Source organism: Triturus cristatus, chromosome 3_1, assembly GCF_964204655.1.
Source record: "Triturus cristatus chromosome 3_1, aTriCri1.1, whole genome shotgun sequence".
NCBI classification, from domain to species: domain Eukaryota; kingdom Metazoa; phylum Chordata; class Amphibia; order Caudata; family Salamandridae; genus Triturus; species Triturus cristatus.
Window position 1 is genome coordinate 637171133 of NC_140583.1, and position 26078 is coordinate 637197210.

The 26078-nt window shown below is 44.5% G+C and overlaps 1 protein-coding gene across 6 annotated transcripts in view; it reads right to left on the minus strand.

The window, feature by feature from the left end:
* The window catches only part of ZWILCH (zwilch kinetochore protein), a 479149-nt gene that overhangs the window by 59433 nt on the left and 393638 nt on the right, over positions 1 to 26078 (minus strand). For all 6 annotated transcript variants that reach the window (XM_085644606.1, XM_085644607.1, XM_085644608.1 and 3 more), the window contains 2 exons: positions 24319 to 24424; positions 5626 to 5705 (listed from right to left, as the gene is read on the minus strand). In XM_085644606.1, the coding sequence (XP_085500732.1) occupies positions 5626 to 5705; positions 24319 to 24424 (186 nt within the window). The remainder of the gene's footprint in view (positions 1 to 5625; positions 5706 to 24318; positions 24425 to 26078) is intronic.

Genomic DNA, 26078 nt, shown 5'->3' on the forward strand with positions numbered 1-26078 from the left:
GAGACAGAGGGGGGAGGGAGACAGAGGGGGGAGGGAGACAGAGGGGGGAGGGAGACAGAGGGGGGAGGGAGACAGAGGGGGGAGGGAGACAGAGGGGGGAGGGAGACAGAGGGGGGAGGGAGACAGAGGGGGGAGGGAGACAGAGGGGGGAGGGAGACAGAGGGGGGAGGGAGACAGAGGGGGGAGGGAGACAGAGGGGGGAGGGAGACAGAGGGGGGAGGGAGACAGGGGGGAGGGAGACAGAGAGGGGGAGACAGAGAGGGGGAGACAGAGAGGGGGAGACAGAGAGGGAGAGACAGAGAGGGAGAGACAGAGAGGGAGAGACAGAGAGGGAGAGACAGAGAGGGGGAGACAGAGAGGGGGAGACAGAGAGGGGGAGACAGAGAGGGGGAGACAGAGAGGGGGAGACAGAGAGGGGGAGACAGAGAGGGGGAGACAGAGAGGGGGAGACAGAGGGAGACAGAGAGGGAGGGAGACGAAGAGGGCGGGAGACGAAGAGGGAGGGAGACGAAGAGGGAGGGAGAGAGACAGAGGGAGGGAGAGAGACAGAGAGGGAGGGAGAGAGAGAGGGAGGGAGAGAGACAGAGAGGGAGGGAGAGAGACAGAGAGAAGGAGTGAGACGGAGGAGGGAGGGAGACGGAGGAGGGAGGGACACGGAGGACGGAGGGAGACGGAGAGAGACGGAGAGGGAGGGAGACAGAGGGAGAGGGAGACAAAGAGGGGGAGACGGAGAGGGAGAGAGACGGATAGAAGGAGAGAGGGAGGGAGACGGAGGAGGGAGGGAGAGGGAGGAGGGAGGGAGATGGAGGCGGGAGGGAGATGGAGGAGGGAGGGAGATGGAGGAGGGAGGGAGACGGAGGGAGAGGGAGGGAGACGGAGGGAGACGGAGGGAGAGGGAGGGTGAGGGAGGGAGAGGGAGGGAGAGGGAGGGAGGGAGACGGAGGAGGGAGGGAGGGAGAGAGATCGAGAGAGGGAGAGAGAGAGATGTGTATGCCGGGTCCGGTGGCTCAGTGGACGAAGGCGTCCGCTGCAGGGACCTGTGTTCCAGCTCATGGTCACAGTTTTTTTTGTTGCTCTAGCCCGCCCCCTCCCCCAATGACCCCGCCCCCAAGGTGCGGCCCTCGGCCACAAAACACACTGTAAATTTGGCCCCCAAGAGAAAGTTTGTGAGTACCCCTGTGTTAACCTGTATAAGTTAACTCTTACAAGCTGCTATTTGTCATATGCTTACAATATATGCCCTAGTGATACAGGGTAACAGAAAGGGCCCTATTTAAGATATTTTCACCTTTTTGCTTACAGGTGCGGAACTGCTAATTTCATCCGCTTTGGCACACTTTACTTGTGTGTGACCAGGCTCTATATATTTGGACGCAGTTTGGAAATCCGGCATCTGTTAATAAGATATATCCATTTATATTCAATTTGAGTGAGTATCCGTTTAGATACTCATATATGCTCTATATTTTCATAAACATATGTCTCATGTGTATTGAGATACATCATTCTCTTTTTTTGTTCTTTCTAACAGAACATATACAGAGTGATCCAGTTGTCCATTCTACAGCTATATCCATATGCTGATTATTCTTAATTTGCTACTGGTATTTTTTACGCCATATGTTAGGATCACCTCGCATATGGTGGGTATTAGAAATCGCCCCCTTTTAGGACTTTCGTTACTCTTTGGGCTTCCAATCTACTTGTACTTTTGTTTGCGGATATGCATGGACCACGTTTATGTTCTCATTGCTTCATCAAACTATAGGGTTTTCACATGCCATCCACTCCTTCTTTGCTGTTTTTGCTGATTTCTGGTGCATATGCTTTTCCATTTATGTCTCCTCTTCCCTCTCTCTCTCTTTTATTCTTGGAGCACTGTTCACCTGTTTGGGGGCACTCCACTCCCTCCTAGATTATTCTTGAATTAATTTTTAAGATTGGGAGTTTTATAGTGTCTCATACTACATGGCAATGACATGAACTTGGACGCCAATTTTCAATGTACTTTTTTGTATGTAGTGTCTTAGTGGGTCACTCATATGTTACATCATTTAAGTTTTATGTTTACATGGAATAAGGTCGTTGTGAAGCACTTTCTTCCACAATGAATATATGTATAGTCAGTCCTGTCATAATGTAATTGTTTGTTGGTTATATTGTAGGGTTGTGTTTTTAAAATGTCTTTTAAATGTTTTTAATGTATTGATATGTGTATATATCTGTTATTCTACAGGCCTGAAGAAGTCCAAAATTTTGGACGAAACGCGTTGGTTGGTCTACTCAACATGGTTTATATGTTTAAATTAAATTGTAATTAAATAAAAAAGGATGACTTGAAGAAACAACCTTGGACACAGATTTTGTAATTTTGTGACATTGTTCATAAGGTGGTGCACCAACTGCTTTGCTTTTGTTAAAAAATATGACTCTTTGAGGCCAAAATTAACATAAGTCTGTAGAAAAGAACATTAGGTTTCCCAGGGACTGGGGGTTACTCAATTTCTTTAATAATAGCCAGGCTTTGTTGTTGTGTTATTGGATAGCCTACATCAAAAACCAAAGTTCTAGGCTTTGGACTGGTAGGGCCTCCTGATGTCTTTCCTTCCCAAATACCCATGAACCACCCACCAGGACCAGTTTGTGCTTGGAATCGCCATGTTATTGTGGGTTGTGAATTCCACCAGAACAGATGAATGAACATCACCACATACATGCAGACTAACCACAGGGTACTCTTCCAGGTGGGCATTTTACTAAAGTCCGTTTTTCGCTAAAGCACGAATAGTGGAGCTCATTTACAGATTCCAGAAAACATTTAAATCAATTTAGGCCTTTAGCCTCGGCCACAACGGAAGGTGACTTACTGGCCTCAGCAGTCTCTAGAATCGGGTTTAAACCAGGAGTCTGGTGCACAACGAATACTGCATAATGACCCAATCTATAGTCCAATCTAGGTTGCTAAAAAACAGCACCCTAACTCTCCATTAACATCTGCTTTCCTCCATCAACTGGCATGGTACCATTGTGGGACATGAAGTGTTAGAACTTCAGGCACTTAATTTTGGGCTCAATGAAAACAACAGGATTTTTAGTTCAAGGCATTGCCTTTTAGCAAACCTTCATGTCCGATAATGCAATGAAGTGTAACACAACAGTCAACTTAGGTTAAGAAGAAAAAGACCCGATCCTGCACTTTTAACTTTACTGGTTAGTAAGCCTAGATCTGGGCACAACAAACCTATCTTTAAATAACTGGGAAACAGCGACATTCAGAAGAATAGTTAGGGCCTAGAAGACAGTTAAAAATAAGGATGCGTGCTGTGGTGCTGTGACAGGAGGAAGCAGCCACAATGATGTGGCAAATAGTATGGTGTTGTGCGGTGCACCAGGTATGTTAAGAGTAGAGGAAAAGTGTTAGAAGCAAATAAGAATAAACGTTTAGGTCATGAAGGGGAGCACATATAGGGAAAGGAGTGGCAAATGAGATGACAACTCTACCAGGGAGAATGCAGAACTATCCATAGTAACTAGTTCGAGAGGCTAAGCAGGCTTTCTCGTTTAATTACCCGAGCCCCATAGTTGGAGAGAATAGTTAGAGAGTTGCTGCTTCCAATTTTCCAACCATCATCAGAAGTTGTGAACTTCCCAGAGAAGGGGGGGAGGGCTTTCCTAAAATGAATCAGGGTGTATGCGTGCCTGAGAGACACAACATGCAATTAACGAGATGGAGATACACTTGTGTAGAGGTGCGCTACCAATCAGATCATCCTAGTTTACTTTGGCACAAGGCATTTGACACCAATGGCCCAGGCATCTCCACAATAGACTAGCCCATGTCCTTGAGAAGAAGGCTACACTACTATCTCGGTTTCATGGGGGCAAGGGAAGACTTTGATCAAAGGTTTAGAACTAGCTATTCACCTAACATCTCACCGGAGGTGCTCAGAGTGCACCTGCTGCTGCTTGGGTTCTTCCTGCCTTTAGTTATGTTTTTGCAAGTAGTTGACCGAATTTCCACATCATCTGAACGCTGTATTGTGCTCTACTAATATTCTTGGTCAAGTGAGTCTGTTATTCACTTAGCTGTGGGTGTGGGCTTAGGACGTGAAAGGATGATGTTGGTTGGCTTCATTATTTAGTCATCTTTAAGGGAGGTAGAAATACCTAAAGCATAATAGATGGACAAAGGGGAGGAGAGTATGTGTGAGTGGTCTTGACAGCAAGTGCTTTTGTTACCCATATTTATGGCCTCTCTACATTCTTCTGTAAGCAGGGCTGTTGTAAGCAGAGAGGCAATCAAACGCACAGCATATCTCTGGTGAATGGAGTGTGTGTACGGTGTTCCGGATAATGTGTTTGCTCTCAGTTTTCTGATACAGGTTCACAGCCCCACAATCAGTGCTTTCAGAGAATAAGTAGAGAAACTGATTTTCAGCAAACGGATTGAATAAGAAAGTGTCTTGTACAGGAGTTCCTAACCCCAGTCAGCCGGAGAGGTGGGGTTAATATATGTGAAAATCATAAGAGCCAGGACTGACGGAGAGAAGTAACTTTGTGAGAGCCAAAACAGAGCAGCAGATTAACTACGGGTTACAGAGTTAGACAGTAGCGGAAAAGGACAGGCTTTGATATCTAGGTAGCATTTTAAACCTGTGTTTAGGATTAAAAGTCCTCTGTGCTAGAACCACCATATCATCTTGCTAATTCTATGAATGGATGTTTCGTTTTTGGCAAATAATGCTCAATGATTCGATTCTTTGACCCAAATATTGTGGTTGTGAGATGATTTTATAAACAAAACAGCTTAGCAGAATAATGTATTCTTGTTTTTAAAACTGCTTGACACAGCACCCAGTGTTTGACTAGCATGCTTGTTAAGATCCCGGTTTGACAATTCTACACTGCAGCTAATCCTTTTGGATTCTGTGATATAATACACAAATATAACAGGAATATGGTGCTAGTGAAGGATATGAGAATATTAAGGGGTTGGCTAAGTTGGGTGGGCAGCCAGCGGGTCGCTGGTCCCAGGGCGAGGTGAGAGACCGACCACTCAGCCAATTTAGAGATCTTATCTTAAAGCCTACAAAGGAACCGCCAGTTCCATGTTGCCAAGCCATTGCCATGTTGATTTGGCCCGCTCACCATTTCTATTATTTTTTTTTATAAGTAATCTCCCAAAGATGCAGATTGTTTTTGAAAAACAAAAATCAATGGCTGAATGCACTGGGGTATTTCTCCCTGCACATCAGGGCTATTAAGTTTTTTCACTGCTAACGCAGGGCAATCTGGTGATGGTTGTTTAATGCTATATAGGCGGAGGGACTTTCACTGTGACGTGAAGGCCACATGGCAGATTGGCTGCCAGGTCAAGGGGTTCTGTCTTTCGAACCCTGTGATTTTCCCATATTTATATGGGAGCTTGGGGGGTAGGGGGTGAGGGGGAGGGGGAGGGGGAGGAGGGTTGAAACGCCAAGTTATGGTGGTTCACCCATCCCACCAAACTAAGTGAGGGCCTAAGTATGAGAAAATCATGGCAAGGCGGCCTAGGGGCAAAAGGCAAAGAAGGTCAATGACTCAGTTTCTTGGGTGCACTCAGGAAACTCCTGACTGCCTACTTACCCATGGCTGCACATCACCATGCTTCAGAGACTGAATGACCAAAGCAAAGCAATCAACCACATCCTGATAGGAGGTGACACCTGAAAAATGATAATTATAACATTATAACATTACTATGTACTCCATTTACTGCACCAGTTGTTGCATACATAAAAAAAGAACAAGATGGGCAGAGTGAAATATGTGTAGGCAGGCACTAGTTTGTGACATAATTACAATGCACTGGATTAAATATTAAAGTCAATGATGGACATATGGTTGGCGAGCAAGGATAAAAAGGTTACATAGGATAACTATCACTAAGCGTGGTTTGTGCAGTCTCATTATTAATTTAGCATTTTTATGAAGTGCAACCCAAGCATAAACTTCTCAGAGCACTTTTCACAAAACAGGGAGATCACGGCTTCCATTTTCTGAGAACTAACAAGAAAACGGCAAACATACACTCAGTTTAAAAATGGATATCATATAAAACTAGAAGAAACATAAGTCGCTAAATTAAAGGATAGAGGTGACTAATAGCAGCAAAGTTGTAAGAGAATGGCACAGACAGGAAGTAAAACTGAGGAAAATAGTTAAGTGCACAGAGGTAAAAGGTTGACGAACCAAAATAGTCAAGAGAGTTAACAGAGATAGAGGTAAGAGTAAAGCGGAGGGACAGGCAGGTAACTAAGATGGAATGAGTAAGGGTCGTCAGAAAAGGGGCGATTTGTAGAAGGCTACAGAAGAACAGAACAGAGAAAAGACATCCGAAAAGAAATGGGAGAACTGCATAAACATGGAAGGCAGTAACTAGTCCAGTAAGAGTATAAAGAGGTAGGTTTTAAGCGTTCTGTGAAACATAAGGACCTTTTTCAAACATCTTAAGTTAAGTTTTTGAGTTCCAGTTTTAAGCTATTGTGGCGTCCCAGGTTTTTTGACCCACAAGGTATTTTGAGGGCAGAGCATACACATTCCAGATGTTGGTCCAGAGCCTTAGAAGTGATGAAAGCCAGGTCGAATTTTATTCCTGTTTCTGGAGGAATTCAAAGATATTATGGTGATGGGTCCGTGACATCACCATAATATCACAGTCACGCTCATAAGTCAACTTGACTATGGAAACGCCTTATTCGTGGGCATGACCGAGCTCCTCTTCATGTGGCTACAAGTGCTTCAAAAAGCTGCAGCCAAACTAGTTTGCAACAAAAGCAGACTATGCTCTGCATCGATGTGCATGAAAAGTCTGCACTGGTTACCTATGCGTCAAAGAGCAGTATTTAAACTGCTCAGTGACGCACACAAAGTACTGTATCAAAGTGGCCCTAAAATACTTCAGGGAAAAATTGAGTTCTATGTCCCCACAAGGAGCCTACGGTCACTACATCAAGCACTGGCCAGAACAAAGCGCATCAAGAAAGTGAAGACAGGAGGGTGCTCCTTCTCATATCTGGCAGCTAGGAAATGGAATGAACTCCCCTTAGACTTACGGCTCACATCCAACTACTTGGTGTTCCGGAAAAAACAGAAAACCCACCTGTTCCCTAATAACTAATATCCACTTGTTCTGCCTTCACCAGTAGCTCAGCCCTCTTTTTCGCTCTCAGCGCCTTGATATCCCTTGGGATGAATGCTGCGCTCTATAAGGAATATGCTACTTACCAGTGTGCATCTGTTCTTGGCATGTAGAGCTGCAGATCTATACACTGTGCATAGATCGCCATCTGGTGTTGGGCCCGGATGTTTGCAGTTTGTTTTTCCTCTTGGAAAGTCTTTGGAAGTCACGAGGTCGGTGACTCCTCCTTTGGATTGTATTGCGCGTGGGCTTCGGCTCCATCCTCAGATTGTTTTTCGCCAGCAGGGAAAGATGGAGCGTAGTAATAACAGTAAAGAAACCCATGTGTGTTGTATCTAAATAAGATAGACTGGAACGGATACAGGTAGCCGGGGAGGCGGGTGGGCGTGTATAGATCTGCAGCTCTACATGCCAAGAACAGATGCACACTGGTAAGTAGCATATTCCGTTCGAGGCATACGAGCTGCAGATTATACACTGTGCATAGACCATATAGCAGTACCCAACCCTAGCGGCGACCACCGGCATCCGTTGCAGTTGTTTGGAACAGTGTTTTTAGTACAGCCTGGCCCACACTAGCATGTTGCTTGGTTTGCACATCTACACAGTAATGTTTTGTGAAAGTGTGCGGTGTTGACCATGTCGCTGCTTTACAGATGTCATCTAATGGTATGTTCCCTAGAAAAGCCATAGAAGCCCCTATCTTCCTTGTAGAGTGGGCTTTAGGGGGAACAGATAGCGTTTGTTTTGCTTTGTGGTAGCAAATCTGTATACATTTTACAATCCACCTAGCTATCCCCGATTTAGAAATAGGGTTGCCTTTATGTGGTGGAGAGAAAGAGACAAATAGCTGTTTGGTTTTTCTGAAAGGTTGTGTTCTTTGGATGTAGTAAAGTAAGGCCCTTTTAACATCCAGTGTGTGTAAAGCCCTTTCCGCAACGGTTTGAGGTTGTGAGAAAAAGACTGGTAATTCTACCGACTGGTTTAGATGGAAGGGAGAAATGACTGGGTAGAAATTTTGGGTTGGTGCGGAGTACAACCTTGTTCTGATGCATTTGGAGAAAAGGTTCCTGTATAGTGAGTGCTTGTATTTCACTAACCCTTCTAAGGGAAGTGATGGCCACTAGAAATGCTGTTTTCCATGTGAGAAATTGCAGCTCACATTTATGTAATGGTTCGAAAGGGGGTCCCATTAGCCTTGTGAGAACTATATTTAAGTTCCAGACAGGTGAGGGTGGTACTCTGGGTGGAATTACTCTTTTGAGGCCTTCCATAAAGGCTTTGATGGCAGGCACCCTGAAAAGTGATAGGTGCTGCCTGTTTTGTAAGTAAGCAGCAATTGCTGCGAGGTGTAACCGAATGGATGTATATGCTAGGTTAAACCATTGTAGATGGAGCAAGTAAAATATGATGTGCTGTATGGACACATTTAGAGGGTTGATTGTGTTGTTGTGGCAGTAAACAACAAATCTTTTCCACTTTGCAGCATAGCATGCCCTAGTAGTAGGGCGTCTAGCTTCCCTGATAATATTCATGCAATCAGGGGGAAGGTTAAGGTATCCGAATTCTAGGACCTCAGGAGCCAGATCGCAAGGTTGAGCTGAGCTGGGTCCGGGTGCCTGATCTCTCCATGGTTCTGGGTTAGGAGACATGGTGAGAGGTGCAGCTTTTGGTGTGGTACTACCGAGAGTTCCAGCAGTGTGGTGTACCACGGTTGTCTGGCCCATGTTGGAGCTACTAGGATCAGTGTGAGGGAATGCTGGTGTAGCTTTCGCACCACTAATGGAATTAGTGGGAGAAGTGGAAAAGCGTATGCAAATTTGTTTGACCTGTTCATCCATATCGCATTGCCTTTGGACAATGGGTGTGGATATCTGGCGGCAAAGCTTGGGCATTTTTTGTTTTCGTGGGTGGCAAATAGGTCTATCTGTGGATGCCCCCACTTCTGAAAGAACGGGTGAAGAACCTGTGGGTGAAGTTCCCATTCGTGAATCTGTTGCGTTTGTCTGCTGAGCAGATCTGCCACGGTGTTTGGGACTCCTGGGACGTGTTGGGCCAGGAGAAAAAATTTCTGCGGAATTGCCCATCTCCATATGTTCTGTGCTAATTGAGAGAGCTGTGGAGAGTGTGTGCCCCCCTGTTTTTGAATGTAGTACATGACAGTCAATTTGCCTGTGCGAATGAGGACTGCCTTGCCTGAAATCTGCGTCTGGAAGGATTTTAGGGCTAGAAAGATTGCCAGTAACTCCAAATGGTTGATGTGGAGTCACTTCTGTTGCGGCGTCCATGTGCCCTGTACTGTGAGATGTAACAGATGAGCTCCCCAGCCGGAGAGCGATGCATCTGTTAGGATTATTTGTGGAACCGGGTCCAGGAACGGTCGACCTTTGGAAAGGTTTGTGGTGTTCCACCACTGCAGAGAGCGATGGGTGCGACCGTCCAGCAACATCAGATCTGTCAGTTGCCCCTGGGCCTGGTTCCACTGGCGCGCTAAACACTCTTGGAGTGGACGCATCTGGAGTCTTGCATGAGGCACTATGAAAATGCAAGAGGCCATCATCTCTATCGGTTGCATAAACACTCTTGCTGGGAGAAAGTGTTGAAGTATGAATTTTTGACGCAGAGCCTGTATGTTTAAAATCCTGGCAGGATTGGGATAGGCTATGGCTTTTGAGGTGTCTATGGTGGCACCGAGGTATTGTTTTGTGTGTGATGGTACCAGGTGGGACTTTTGGTGGTTCACCGTGAAACCTAGCTGGTGAAGTAGTTGGATTGTAGCGGCGGTGTGGCGCACACATTGGTCGTAGGACGTGGTTTTTATTAGCCAGTCGTCCAAATATGGGAAGACGTGAATGTGTCTTCTGAGGTGTGCCGCGACTACTGCTAGGCACTTGGTGAATACCCTTGGTGCTGTTGTGACCCCGAACGGGAGCACCTTGAACTGGTAGTGTTGCCCGTCCACTACAAATCTGAGGTACTTTCTGTGAGCATGGTGTACTGGGATGTGAAAGTATGCGTCTTTCAAGTCCAGTGTGGTGAGAAAGTCGTTCTGGGAGAGGAGTGGAAGAACCTGTTAAAGGGTTACCATGTGAAAATGGTCTGAATATATGTAAGTGTTTAGAGGTCTGAGATCTAGAATAGGTCGTAGAGTCTCGTCTCTTTTTGGAATCAGAAAGTACAGGGAGTAGACCCCTAAATTTTGTTGATTGATGGGGACTTGCTCTATGGCTTGTTTTTGCAGGAGGGAGATTACCTCCTGTTTTAGTAACGTGGCATGTTCTTGAGACATTGGGCGTTGCCTGGGTGGAATGTTTGGGGGGGTAGATGTTAATTCTAGGCAGTACCCTGAATGAATAATTTGGGTCACCCATCTGTCTGAGGTGATTGTCTCCCAGACGTGAAGGAAATTTTGTATTCTGCCCCCGACCGGAGTGGGATGGTCTGGAGGGAGCAGGGGAAAGTCATTGGGTAGGCGGTGTGGCAGAGCGGGCGGTATTTGTTTTGCCTCTGCCTTTATTATTATTGCCTCTGTAGCCGCCTCTTTGATAACCCCTTGTGAAGGTGGACTGAGGAGGGGATTTGTAGGACGTAGATGCGCTATCTGAGGAGTAGCCTCTACCTGTGGCCCGAAAGGAAGAGCGGCGAAAGGAGCGCCTAGGAGTGTGTGACTGTAGGGCTCCCATGGATTTCGCCGTATCAGTGTCTTTCTTCATCTTCTCAAGGGCTTCATCAACTTTTGGACCAAATAAATGTTATTGATCAAATGGGTGGTTCAATATGGAGGCTTGCACCTCAGGTTTAAAGCATCAAACTCTAAGCCAGGCGTGGCGGCGGAGGAGGACACTGGTGTTTATGGCCCTGGAGGCTGTATCTGCCGCATCTAGGGCACAGCGTATAGAGGTATTAGTTATAGTTTTTCCCTCTTGGATCAATTCATTAGCCCTATTTCTGTATTTTTCAGGGAGATGGTGCATGATGGTTTCTAGCTCATCATAATGCGCCCAGTCGTATCTGGCCAATAGCGCTTGAGTGTTGGCGATACGCCATATATTGGCGGCTTGTGATGCAGTGCGCTTCCCTGACGCGTCTAGGAGCTTGGACTCTTTATCAGGTGGTGGTGCTTCGCCTGACGCCTGAGAATTTGATCTCTTCCTAGCTGTAGATACCACTAAGGAATCCAGTGGTGCAGGGCCTTTAATGTATGCAGGATCTGTGGGGGAGGCTTTATATTTTTTCTCTATACGTGGGTTTAGGACCCTAGCCCTGACTGGGTCTTTAAAAACCTCCGGTGCATGTTTGATTACTCCTTTTAGCATAGGTAGTATAACAGTAGACCTATGTGCAGTATTGAAGGTGTCTAGGAGAAAATCTTCCTCCACAGGGTCAGTATGTAGCTCTACCCCGTGATAATGTGCCGCCCTCTGTAGTAGGTGGTGAAAACCTAACGAGTCTTCTGGTGGGGATGGCCTAGATGGATAAAGGTCATCCTGTGGGACACCTGGGATGTCCGGATTGTTATAATCATCCCATGGGTCTGGGGATCCAGTAGGGGTGGGGTCTTGTGGCACATCTGCTGGATCATAGTATGGGTCCCCTTGATCATCATGGTCTGGAGACAGGGTCGGAGAGCGATGAGGCAGGGGTGGAGAAGATGGAGGTGGGGAGGGTGGAGGGGGTGGAGGAGGTGGGGAAAGCACTCTGAAAGGGGAGGTAGCAGTGTCCTTCCTCTTTGGAGGTGGAGCTGGTTTGTCCAAATGTCTCTTTTTTGAAGACAGTGTCAAATGTCCAGTTTTTGGATCCTTGGTAAGTGTTTTTTGCAGAGGATCCGGTGTGAATAGTTCTTGCGACACTGGTTGTTCGGTCGGCGCCGAGGTTTTCGGGGCCGACGGCTTCTTAGGCTTGTCTGTGCCGTGCTTTTTCGGGACCTCCGATTTTTTGTTCGGTGCCGAGAGAGGCTTCGGCACGGGAGTGTCGGCGCCGAGGGCCTTATGATGTTTGGTCGGCACCGAGAGGGCGGGTTTCGACATCGAGAGCTTTGGTGCTGAGCTCGGTGTGGAGGTGGGGGCCGATTTTTTCTTCGGTGCCGAAGGGTGTATTTCGGCACCGCTGGTAGGCTGGCTCGAGCCCGAGCTGCCGGAAGGCTTAATAGGCTTCTTTACCGGGCCCGAAGGTGGGGTGTTAGAAGCAGTGTCCTTGGTCTTGCCTAGGCTCGAAGGCGTGACCGAAGCCTATTTGGGTATCGGCATGGGTGTGGGAGGAGGTATAGTACTCACGACCCTCTGCGCCGGGGTGATGTCCTCCACATCTGAGTCGTCGGCCTCGGAAGCACTGAGGAGGTCGTCGTCATCTTCTTCGATGTTTTGCTGTCCCGGAGCTTCGGCGTCGTCCCCGAAGATGTCGACTGGAGCGGAGGTCGAGGAGTGCGCCATGTTGCGTCTGGCCCTTCGATCTCGAATAGTCTTTTTCGATCTAAAAGACTTGCAGGCGGGACAGTCTCGAGCCTCGTGTTCAGGGGAGAGGCAGAGGTTGCACACCTCATGAAGATTGGTGTGGGGGAATTTGGACCCACATCGAGGGCACTTCTTGAAGGGAGTTCTTTCCATCAGCCGAGACCGGGCCGGGATAGGCCCTAAGGCCGCCGTCGATGACCGGAATCGAAGAAGTGTCGAAGAGAAGGTGATTAAGATGATTTATTATCTGAAGAATCTCGATGAGCGAGGATTTTGCGTCGATCGTTGAACTGGAAAAGTTTGGAACCGGAGCGCGAAGTATTACATCCGAGCCCGATGGCGGAAAAAAACAATCTGAGGATGGAGCCGAAGCCCATGCGCAATACGAACCAAAGGAGGAGTCACCGACCTCGTGACTTCCAAAGACTTTTCAAGAGGAAAAACAAACTGCAAACATCCGGGCCCAACACCAGATGGCGATCTATGCACAGTGTATAATCTGCAGCTCATATACCTCGACCATAAATAAATAAATGGGTGATGTAATTTGCTAGTTTAGTTCCTTAGATCAGAACTGCCACTGAGGGAAGAATGGATTTTACAGGAAGAACTAGGAAGCTAGATACAATGGGGGGGGGGGGGGGGGGGATACATAATCAATCCGAGACCTGTACAACTGTCCTTTGGACTTGGGAAGTGTTGAATGATTTCTTGCCCGTATAACAGGTAGCTTTCACAGATTTTGAAGTGTGCTCCATTTGGGAGTACACAGGACGGTGGGTTATGATTCACAGACCAAGCAACTTGACTTTTTACCACGAATGGCTAGAAGGCACAAATGGGTAACTCTGAGTTAATTTTTGTTGAGTTTGGATATGTGTGGTGATCTAATTAGAATTAATCTGTTTTCTTCAGATTGACTGAGATTGGTAAAAGGCAGCCATTTGCGAAGATCCTCAAGGCAATTTGCGTAGATGTCTTCGAATAAGAATCTTTTTAGATTTATCTGGGTTTCACATGTATGTTGGTGTACAGCAAACCCTGCCTCCTCCAACATGATTCTTACCTCCATAAACAAGTTGAACTGAACAGGCATTAGAACTGAACCTTGGGAAACACCAGAAGAAACTGGGAAACAGTCAGAAGACTGCCAAACCTAACTAACTACTTGCTATAAGTTAGGACTGATGAACACATACAAGGTTCTAGGAATGTGACGAGTGTCAAATGGTCAATCATTTTGAAAGCAGCTAAAAAAATTAAGAAAGATGAGTAACCAGAAATTACCACTGTCCAAAATGCAATCAATGCCATCACTGATATAAAGTCTCTGAGCTGCCACCTTTGTGAAAGCCTGATTAATATGGAACTCTGCAAGACAAGGCTAGCCATCAAGAAGTTAAAAAGTGTAGCAACTAAGAGCCTCATACTAAAATGCATTTGGTAAAGGTGGTTTCAATTTGCACACGGACTTCTACCAATTGCATCTGTATTTTGCAACGCAACCTAACCCATTAAGTCTGTTCATAAAATACAGTATTATAGTGGGTAGCAAACTGACCCACCTCAAATATTAATCAGCTAGGTCACAAATTATGACCTACTACACTTGCCTACAATCACATGCGTGGTGTCCTGCTGGTGTCAGCAGATCACCATGTCTGTAACTGCTTTTAAATAAAGCAATCTTTAAAAAATAATGTTTTTAAATAAATGTAGCACATTTTCTTAAATGGAAAAATAGATGCGTTTAGAAAGAATATTGAAATATTTTACAAGCGTGTTTGATAAGTATGCAGTAGTCCTTTGACCAGTGCCTACTCTTCAAAAATGTTTTAAAACATTCACAAATGGGAAGGAGTGCACTAGGGACCCCTATCCATTTTCAAATGGGTAAACATCTCTTGTGAGGTGGTGGTAAAGGATTATGTTACTTACCCTGTAAGCATCTGTTCTTGGCATGTAAAGCTGTAGAGTCACATACTTTGCATACTCCTGCCATCTAGTGTTGAGTCTGAATGTTTGCAAGTTGTTTTTCTTCGAAGAAGTCTTTTCCAGTCACAAGGTAAGGTGACTCCTTTCAGCGATACTGAGCATGGGCATCGATTCCACTGTTGTATTGTTTTTGCGCAAGAGGGTGAGAATGGAGTAAATGTAGTATAGAGATGTCTATGCGTATGTAGTGTGAATAATAAGAACTGCAACAACCACAGGTGTCCGTGAAGGAGGGAGGGCGCATGTGAATCTACAGCTCTAAATGCCGAAAACAGATGCATACAGGGTAAGTAACAATCTGTTTGAGGCATATGTGCTGTAGATACACATGCTTTGCATAGATTGTATAGCAGTACCCTCCGAAAGAGGTGGCTAAACAGTGGGTGTTGCAGTTGTTTGAAAAAGTGTTTTTAGCACTGCTTGTCCTACATTAGCTTGACGTGCTAACGCATCCACACAATGTTTGGTAAATGTGTGTGGTGTAGACCATGTAGCTGCCTTACATATGTCAAGTAAGGGAATGTTACCTAAAAAGGTCATAGATGCTCCTATTTTGCACGTAGAATGTGCTCTAGGAGGTATAGTTAAAGTTCAATACATTTAACAATCCACCTAGAAATACCAGATTTAGAAATAGGATTTCCTTGATGAGGTGGAGCAAATGCAAATGTTTTGTTTTACGGAAATATTTGGTTCTATCAATATAGTGCAATTGTGCTATTTTGACATCAAGTGCGTGTAGAGCCCTTTCTGCTACTGAATCTGGTTGAGGGAAAAACACTGGTAACTCAACTGATTGAAAAGCAGAAACTACTTTTGGAAGGAATTTTGGGTTTGTACGAAGAACCACTCTATCTTTGTGAAGCTGAAAGAAAGGTTCTTCTAAGGTTAATGCCTGTAGCTCACCAACACGTCGTAATGAAGTGATAGCAAGTAGAAAGGCAACCTTCCATGAAAGAAATTGTAATGCACAATTGTGTAAAGTCTCAAATGGTGGACCCATAAGCCTTGTGAGAACAATATTAAGGTTCCAGACAGGTGAAGGTGGCACCCTTGGTGATATTATTCTTTTAAGTCCTTCCATAGAAACTTTAATAACTGGAACTTTGAATAAGGATAAATGTTTTCTGTTTTGTAGATATGCAGCTACTGCCGCAAGGTGTAGTCGAATTGATGTGTAGGCTGAGCCTGCTCGATATAGATGCAAAAGATAACAAAATAATATTTTGTATAGATGCTTCTAGCGGATCAATTGTGTTATTATTGCAATATATAACAAACCTTTTCCACTTTGCTGCATAACATGCTCTAGTGGTAGGTTTCCTTGCTTCTTTAAGAATGGTCATACAAACTGGTGGTAGATTTAGGTATCCGAACTCTATGACTTCAGGAGCCAGATCGCTAGGTTGAGCTCCTTGGGCTTTGGATGTCTGATTTCTCCATGGTTCTGTGTGAGAAGGTTAAAAGTGAGGTGCAGTTTTTGGTGTGGAACTACTGACAGTTTAACGTTGACAAGCCCACGTGGGAGCCACTAGAATCAGTGTGAATGATGTCTGCCTGAGTTTCCAAAACCAGAAATGGAAGGAGAGGTGGAAAAGCGTAAGCAAATATCCCTGACCAGTTCATCCAGAGGGCATTGCCTTCGGATCAATGGCGCAGGAATCTAGAGGCGAAGTTTGGGCAGTTTGAGTTCTCTGCTGTGGCAAAGAGGTCTATTTGTGGGAATCCCCATTTCTGAAAGTATGGGAGGAGAACCTGGGGGATGAATTTTCCATTTGTGTACTTGTTGCAGATCCTGCTGAGGAGGTTGGCAAATTGGTTGTTGATTCCTGGAAGGTGTTCTGCCAGAAGATGAATTTTGTGATGTATTGCCCAACGCCAAATGTTCTGAAAGAGGAGTGACAACTGTAGACATTGCCCCCCACTCCCTGGTTTTGTACATAGTACATGACTGTCATATTGTCCGTCCGGACCAGGACAACTTTCTTTATTAGGTGAGGTTGAAAAGCTTTTAGTGCTAGTTGAAGTGTAAGAAGCTCCAAGTAACTGATGTGGAGACTTCTGTGTTTGGTGTCCCATAAACCCTGAATTGTCATATGTTGGAGATGAGCACCCCAACCTGTGAGAGAAGAAGCAGCAGTTAGTATGACTTGTGGAATTGGGTCGATGAACGGCCGCACTTTTGAGGTTTTGTGTGTTCCACCACTACAGAGAGCGATGAGTGTGGCTGTCTACCAACACTAGATCTGTTAATTGAGCCTGTGATTGCTAAGCATTCACTAATGCAATGCATGATGCCATCATTCCTATGAGTTGCATGAAAGTCTTCACTTTTAGGTATTGGTTGTTTTGAAACTGTAGTAATACAGTTTTGAATTCTGGCTGCGTTGGGAGAGGCTAGAGCTGTGTGAGTTTTTAGCGTTGCTCCTAGATATGTTTGCAGTTGTGAGGGTTGAAGATGGGATTTTTGTGCTTTGACTGTAAATCCCAATTGATGGAGAAGGTTTATTGTAGCTTGAGTGCGTTGTAAACACTTTTTCTGTGTGTTGGCTTTGATGAGCCAAACGTCCAGATATGGGAAGACATGATGTTGTCTTCTTAGATGAGCTGCTACTACTGCTAGACATTTTGTGAATACTCTAAGTGCAGTAGTCATTCCGAATAGAAGTACTTTGAATTGATAGTGATTTCCTTCCATCACAAATCTGAGATAATTGCAATGTGCTGGATGGATAGGAATATGCATCCTTTAAGTCTAGTGTGGACATAAAGTCGCCTTGTTGTAGAAGTGGAAGCACTGTTGAAGGGTAACCATATGGAAGTATTCTGACAGTATGTATAAGTGTAACGGTCTTAAATCTAAGATTGGTCGCAGAGACCCATCCTTCTTGGGGATCAGGAAGTAAAGTGAGTAAACTCCTGACCCTCAATGTTTTGGCCAGGGGGGCAATGCCAACCAATGGCGGGCCCCCAAGACAAGTGCAGGCCGGTTCGGACTGGTGCCCGGCAGCACCAACCGTGGTGCCTTAGTTTTGAATTTTCGCGGGCGTGATGCCCACGATAAGTGATTGGCCAGTAGGCCAGTGTAGGTGAAGGGGGCACCTGGGCGGTCGTGGGCGCAGCCAGTTGAGGATAAAAGGGGGAATGCATCCCCACACAGTTACCTGTTTTGTTTTTTCCTCGCCTGGCTGCCGCCGACGACCTCTCGTTGCTGAACCCATGCCCTTAACCCTGCCGCCACGGCTTGGGAGAGTGGCGGTGAAGCTGCATTTTTTAGTTCTTCTCTTTGGTGGATCAAGGCTGCCTGTGCCAGTCTCACCGCCTGTTGGAATCCTGTATCTGACTGCTGAACAGGCTTCTCTGGGGTGCTTTGGCGGCGGCGACTGACAAAAAAAAAAAAAACGTTCACAACCTCATCGTTTGGAGGTATCACCAGTTGCTGCCGTCAGAGACTTTCTACAGAGGCAGCTGTTGCAGGAACAGAGGTGAGGTGAGGAGGGTCCAGGCGATTGAATTGAGCCATGGCCTTCTCGGGGGCAGAGCGATGATCTTGCTTGGTTGATTGTTGTTTTTGTGTAGGCTGCACACAGAGGCACAACTAGAGCCACATTTCTGGGGGAAGCAACTAAAAATTTCAGGGGAGGGGGAGCTGACTCTTCCAGCAATATGCAGAGTGGAGATGCAGGGGCTCTAAGAAGGGGTGAAAAACAACAAAGCCTCGTTAACGTGTAAATGGTCTTTTAAAGACCTGTGAAGTACTCGGGTGCGGCTGTGTGTGTGCCCGGGAAGCTGCCTCAGCCCGGGCTGACACACACGAGGGGTGGGGAGGGGAAGCCCTTTGAGCCCAATGGGCGTTGCGCGCCAGTCTGCACAGCAGTGGAACACTCTGTCCCGAAACAGAGATCATCATTAATCGCTATACTGACTATAAGCCTTTAAAATCTTCCTCAGTAGGCTTAGCCTGGCAATGGAGCATGGTTGCTGTGTTGTTTTTGCAAGCGCGTAGAGCTCACAAAGGTGGCAATTGGATGTGCTTTCTTAAAACACCTTATGACGTAACTAATGTTAAATAAATATTTTCAACTGCAATCCACTTTGACCCTGGTAGTTCACCTTCAACAGTGCCAAACACCAATTGCTCTTGGGGTAACCTCAAATCCCCATTACAACCAAAAGTGGAGGGACTGTTCCGTGTATTGGTGATAAAGTTTCATTTTAATGGAACTGGTTCTGTAGTTCCTTTGGTTAAAAGAGCTTGTACCTCTTGTTTGAGAAGCGGTAGGTGTTGTAGAGAGTGTTTGAGAATGTGTGGAGGAATATTGGGGGCATTGCTGGTATGCTCCAGGCAATAACCATGTTGGATAATACCCAAAACCCATTTGTCTGTTGTGATGGTTTGCTAAGTGGGAAGAAACTGTTGTAATCTTCCCCCGAATGGTGATGAATAGTCGGGGGGGAAGTTGTAGTAAGTCACTGCTTGTTAGAGGACTGGGAGGTATGTGTTGGTGTACCTTTCCCTCTTCCTTTAAAATTGTTCCCTCTATAGTTACCCCTGTAGAATCCTCTAGAGGGGCATGATAGTGGTTGTCTTGTATGAAGATGCGGCCGCATCTGAGGTGTGTATTGGAGCCTCCTCTGTAAAAGGAGCAACGAAAAGAACCTCTGGTAGAAGGAGATTGAAGTGCTCCCTTAGACTTTGCTACTTTTGTATCTTTTTTCATTTTTTTCAAGGGCCTGATCTATTTGAGGCCCAAAAAGGTGTTCCTTATCAAAGGGTGCATTAAGAATGGTTTGTTGCACTTCTGGTTTGAAACCAGACATTCTGAGCCATGCAAGTCTCCTGAGCATAATGCTAGTGTTGATTCCTCTGGCTGCAGTATCTGCAGCATCCAATGCACACCTAATAGATGAATTTGAGATGAGTTTATCTTCTTGTACTATTTCCTGCCCCCTCTTTTTGTGTTGTTCTGGGCGATATTTTAATAATTCTTCCATTTGATCCCAGTGAGCTCTAGCGTATCTGGACCACAGACCCTGTGTGTTAGCTATACGCCAATGGTTGGCTGATTGAGCAGCCACTCTTTTCCCCGCTGCATATATGAGTTTGGATTCTTTATCTGGGGGTGGTGCTTCCCCTGTTATTTGGGAATTTGCCATTTTACAGGCATTAGAGACCACAAATTATTCCAAAGGCAACTGACCCCTAATGAAAACTGGGTCAGATGGAGGGGGTTTATATTTTTTGTCCACTTTAGGTGTTAATATACGTGCTCTAACTGGGTCTTTAAAAATATCATTAGTATGTCTCAACATACCTTTAAGCATAGGCAACATTTGTGGTGTTCTGTGTGTGTTTCCTAATGTTTCAAATAGAAAATCTTCCTCCAATGCTTCTTTGAATAAAGGCACTTTGTGGTAATTAGCTGCCCTAGCAATTCATTTCTGATATGCAGTATTATAATCAGGAGGGGAATGTTTTGCTGGGTATAGATCCGGTTCTGTATCTTGAGGTGGATCTATGTTAGTCATCCCAGGGACCTGGTGGTGCCTGATTATAATTGTTATCATCCTCTTCTATATCAGGATTTGTGTTAGGAGAACCTGATGGTGTAAGGTATGTGGTAATATGGGCATTGGTGAAGAAGGTGGAGGGGTTTGGGGAATATGAATAGGGCTAGTAGCTTTTTCTTCTTGAGAGGAAATTTGTATTACGTGTCAGCTTTCCTTTTTGAAGGTATTACTGGTTTTCTTGTTATGTGACCAGTATCAGGATTTATGTGCATTTTCTTTTGTTTGGGATCCAGATCTTCCTTCATTTTTTCCAAGAACGGCTCTGGTGGTTGTAAAGGAGCGTCTTTTTGTTTCTGTGACAAGCTGAATTTTTGTTTGTCTTTTGATCCGAGAAGTTTCGGAACCAAAGCGGTCTCATCTTGGCTCGGGCCCGAGCCGGAAGGCTTGACGTGCTGTTTCTGTGCCGAGCCGGAAGGCGGGGCATTTTGAACCAGAGTCTCAGTGCCGACCATGGCCTGTTGGTAGTGGTGGCCCAATAGCCCTTTCTTTTGTTGGAGTTGGTTTGGTGGGCAAAGAATCTTTGGTACACACAGCACCCTATCCAGCCGGGATGGCGTGGGACTCTAGTTCGATCTCCAACTAGGAACTAGAGTCCTGGGGGATGAAGGCCTCTTCTTTAGCTGCCATTTCTTCCTGCTCGATATCTTCACTGAAGATATCAGGCGTGTCCTCATTACCTTGTCATTGCATGTCTCTCCGTCGAGCCCAACGGTCTAGTAGAGTCTTCTTAAATCGGAACAATAGACACGTGTCGCAGTCTTCCTCTTATGTTCTGGGAAGAAACAGAGGTTGCAGACCTAATGCTGGTCGGTGCGTTGATATCTGGAATGGCATCAAGGACAGAATTGAAATGGTGTCCGTTCCATTGATGCAAGGCAGGACGCTGGTGGTTGAAGTAGAAGCTGACCGAGGAAAGAGGTAGGCCTGTAGGCCAAGTGTAGAGTTTTCTCGATGATCTAGATAAAGTTTTCATAAATTTCGACTCAAAAAGGTGGAAGATGCAATCAAAAACAATACCAACGAGGGTATAGTGAATTGAGCACCAAAAGATTCCTGAATGACGGTTTAGAATCCGAGCGCAGCAATACAAGTACGAAACCAATGGCAGAGAGAAAACACTGGAACAATGGAGTTGACGCCCATGTGTAGTATCTCCGAAAGGAGGAGTCACCTTACCCCATGACTGGAAAAGACTTCTTCGAAGAAAAACAACTTGAAAACATCCGGACCCAATACTAGATTGCAGAAGTAAGCAAAGCATGTGTATCTATAGCACACATTCCTTGAACATATTGTTTTGCTAACAGGTTTCTGTTGTAAAACATTAATACATACCACAAGGAATCAGTATTTAGAACACACCCTTTCCAAATACCATTTTGTAATAGTTTCCTAAACCCATTTAACGATTCGGAAAACCTTTTCCAAATCGCTAAATGAGCTTTTTATATTTTAAATGGGGATTTAGGATTCACAAACCCTCTGATTTACTAAATCACAGTATTAGTGAATGCTAAAACCATTAGTACATAAGGCCCCAAGATACGAGGACTGTCTTCAAGCTGTTCTTCCTGGCTGTTCCTTGGGTCTGACACAATGCTGTAATTTCATAAGCTTTTGAAGTCCAACTTTCACAACGGAGGTGGCTATATGCACTTTGCTGGGCAGGAGGAGGAGCTTCAACAGTGGATATTTGGCACAGATGGGAAATATGAGAAAAGGCTACTAGTTGAGGAGCTAGTACTGGTGGGCTTCAGGAGGGGAAAGTATAAATTGTTTCCAGTTAACGAGGAACGTCTGCCTCACAAGCTAGTCCACGAAGACAGACTTTGGTTTCTTTGGTTTATTAAAGTTATATTTTCACACTTAAAACCACAGGCTGTATCGGTATCCATTGTGAAGTTTTCATTTTACTGGTTTAAGACATTGGGATTAAAACTTGAAAGTTAATTTTGCATTTGCTTGATTATATTTGCTGTAAAGCGCTAAGCATTATAATTGTGTAGAGCTGTGGTTCTTATCCTGGGCTCCTTGAAGCCTACTCAGGGGGTCAAGGACTGCTTAGAAAATGAAATAATTTTAATAGAATAAGGTGTAAATAAATAAAGATGCAACATTGAACATTTTAAAACATTCTGTAAATGTGAAGAAATGTGAACTTGGAAAATAAAAATTTAGTTGTATCCTCATACTGATTTTTACAATTAGCATTTAGATTTTACTTTATATACATCAGTGTATTAAAAGTAAAATATGTAATCATTTGCTTGTTTCTGTTTTTTGTGTATCGTTTTGCGGTTCAAATCATCTAAATTGCTTAAGCCAGGATCCCTGAATTCCAATACTGATTCAGTGGTGGGCCCTAGAGTCCAGTAATGATTAAGTGGGGGTCCACAGCAGCCAAAAGGCTAAGAACCACTAGTGTGAGGATTGATGGCTCGATGAATGGGGGCAAGATATCACAGAGAAACCAAGTTCTGATGAGGGTGATGGCATAAGACATCACAGAGTGAAACGCTGTGTGGAGCTACGAGTTTGTAGCATGTTAGTGGAGGGACTGTGCACATTTGAGGGCAAAACCAGTAAAGAAAACAAGCCAAAGAGCCAGAAGTGGCAAAGATGGAAACCGGTTTGGGGGCACCAGGAACATTCTCAAACAATTCTTATCTGTAAACCAATTACTCCTTGAATATACATGTGAAACTACTTTATAATCGTATGTTACCAGCATTTCTATAGCACTCTTGACATTTGTATAGCATCATAGCACTCTCAGAAAACACATCTGTGGACAGGTCAGTTTTTATGTTCCAGTTATACAATGTGTAGCAATGATGTTGGACTTACACCCCTACTACTGCTTTCAATGGATTTAAAGGTCTTAACCATACAAAGCTTTGTGACACAACTGCTTGAAATAAACAGGTGCACTCTAGGACTACCACCACTGCAGCAACTTTAATGTCATTAAAGCGCTCTCTATTGTAATAAACTAACACTGCCCCCAAACTGTTGTCACTGTGGCAAGCAGTTTATGCAGAGTAGTGGTATTTAAAACAAATTATTTGAACTATGGGACTTTTACTAATCCATCGTATTTCAGAGATCTTTTGGGTGTGGACAATGCACCCCTAATTAGGAATCATGGAAATGCTTGGGGGCATAAATATCAAGACACTTCTAACAGGGCCAGGTAGACACCCAGAGTCCAGCGCCCCATGGTATCAGGAGCTGTGGGTCAGAGCAGGGCACTCGCAAAACACCGCTCAAAGAGTTCATCTGGGCTTCAGAAGTTTGAATGAATGGGCAAGATGAGGTTGTTGAGATGGGAACCATGTTTGCTTAAAAAATAAAAGTTGGCTTGTGTGTAATTTTGAAGAATAATATAAAGTAGAGTAAATTAAAACTCTGATGCAAAGGGTGCCAGAGCGTCAATGAGAAATACTAGCCCAAGACTATCTCCCAAGCTATTCTGCTGCAGGACTCTTTGGCGTGACCACTCAGACATAATGACAGCGGAGCACAACTCGGCCAATAAATCAAAAAGCAGTACAGGAAAGAACAGGTGACAGCATGAGTGACTTGCATAGGCAGTGGCATTTCTTTTGTTTGTGTGGAAGCTTTGTATTAGGTATCGTATTGTACAGCATCTTGTAATATGCACAGTACATTCTCTATGTACACACGTGTACCACTTTCCTCCTATTAAAGCTTGCATCCCATAGGCATAGAAATAAGACAAAAATTAAAGGCAAACTCCAAAGCAACATTAAGAACAGTGCAATCACATAACCCCAAATAGCACCCTCCTGGGACGCATGATGGTCATACATTTTCCACTTGTCCCCAGCGTCATGTCCATTCCATGTATTTCCCACCCAATCATGCTTCTTCTCTGCATATTATTTTCACCCCGCCATTAGGAGTACTTGTCAGATTCCAATGGCCTACACGTCTTGTGTGCCTCTTTACTAGCATCCCCCCCTTCCACTTCATCTCTATCCTTCCCCACACTCACAGACATATTTCCCATGAGGACCGCCCAATCTACCAGGCAATGCCATTTCTAGTTTGTTTTCTTTTACCCTAAACAGTGTGCTGTTCAAACCAGGGGACACCTACTCTTCCTCATTCTGCACCACAGCTGTTCGGTGAAATCCAGGTCTCCCCGCTCTGTGCTGAAGGCTTGAACATCCCGCTCTACCGCAGCAACATCACCTTTCAAACTCTGGAAGACAAGGTTAGATTCCAATGTCAGTACTTTAAATAATGCCAAGGACTTCAACAGCACCATCAAGCATGCAGAGAAAGGCGGCCAAGTTGCATATGCAGAGATTTACATTTTTGCCTTTACTACTTTTACGTTTTTAACCCAATCAACAAACAATACGTGTAGTACGCCTGGAAAGTGGCGCGAGGTGCATGTTTCCAGGAGCACTATTAATGTCAAGTGACCTATTCCACAAGCTACAATTCGCCAGTGTAGACGCAGATTAAGCACAGCTATGCAGATTACCATTTTGTTATACTATGGTCTGGTGGATTAATGTGTCCACTGATGGGGCCTGTGTTTGACCTCATGGTACAGGTTCAAATACCGGCTGGTCTACTCAGCCTTTCATCCTTCTTAGGTCGATCAAATGAGCACCACTGAGTTGGATAACAATAAACATCTGTTTTTCAGCACCTTGATACTCTTGGGTGATAGTTGCGCTTTATAAATACACGTTACAATGTGTTATTGTTCCTTAAAACTGCCCCTAGTGATATCTTTGGGGCAACACCAAATACCTTGAGGTTACTTCCAGATGTTAATTTTGTATTGCTTTCTGAACAACTTCACCTTTGCTATGGTCTTATGTACAAAATAAGATGGAAGGAAGAAATATGCTGAGGTAATGGAAAGCAGAGAAACAGGGCATCTGTTTGGAGGAGATATTAAAAGTGGTACAAAGGTAGAGCACTGTGGAAATGGGGATATTGTAGAGAGCTTACCTATTGGAGATTGCACCACTGTTGAGAAACAATTCTACCTTTTAATTTTTAAGCAACATTTCTCACAGTTTGAAAGCAGCATACACATCAATTTAAGCCATTTGATGCAGAAATAAAATTGCTTTTTTTTAGCAGAACGATGAATGATTTTACAAAAGACATGCACATAACTATTGTGCTCTGTAAGTTTTTATTTATTTAGTTACATTTTTCCTACAAAAGAATCCAACGCACCACACGTCAGCCGGCATTTTTCTACATTGTATTAAATTCCAGAGAACTGTTTAGAAGCATGAAGTGTTACATGACATAACGCCTTGAACACTGTAAACATGAGACATACTGCAAACATAGGGTAGCGAAAGCAATGAGGGTAATACCCTAGACATACACTACACAGTCAAGTATGATAGAGCTTTAGTGAAAAGCTCTGAATATACTACCATCATAGCGAAGGGTACAGATTGCCCACAAGTTGAACTTTAAACAACACCTTAAGCACCTGCACTAAACTAAGGGACCACTTAAATTGTAAATGGGATCAGACCAATTGCTGTTAGTATATCAAAAATCACTTTAAATGTTTAAGCTGCTCTAAAAGTTGATAAACTGCCACCAAACGACAGCTATTACTCTAGCACTTAACTGACCAGGTCAGATAAAGGAATTAAAAAAACTGCCAAGCATCCCATAAAATAAAACATGAAATATAATAAATCAGAGATCTAGGATTCATCTGAAAAAGAATTATGAAATGACATTAAACCTTGAGGAAGGATAAGATTGGCCATAAAGGCAGACACAGACCATAGAGAACCACCGATTCCATCCCTAGGAAGCATTGCCAAATTCTAAGTCACCAATGCTCTTTGCAAAACTCGGCTATA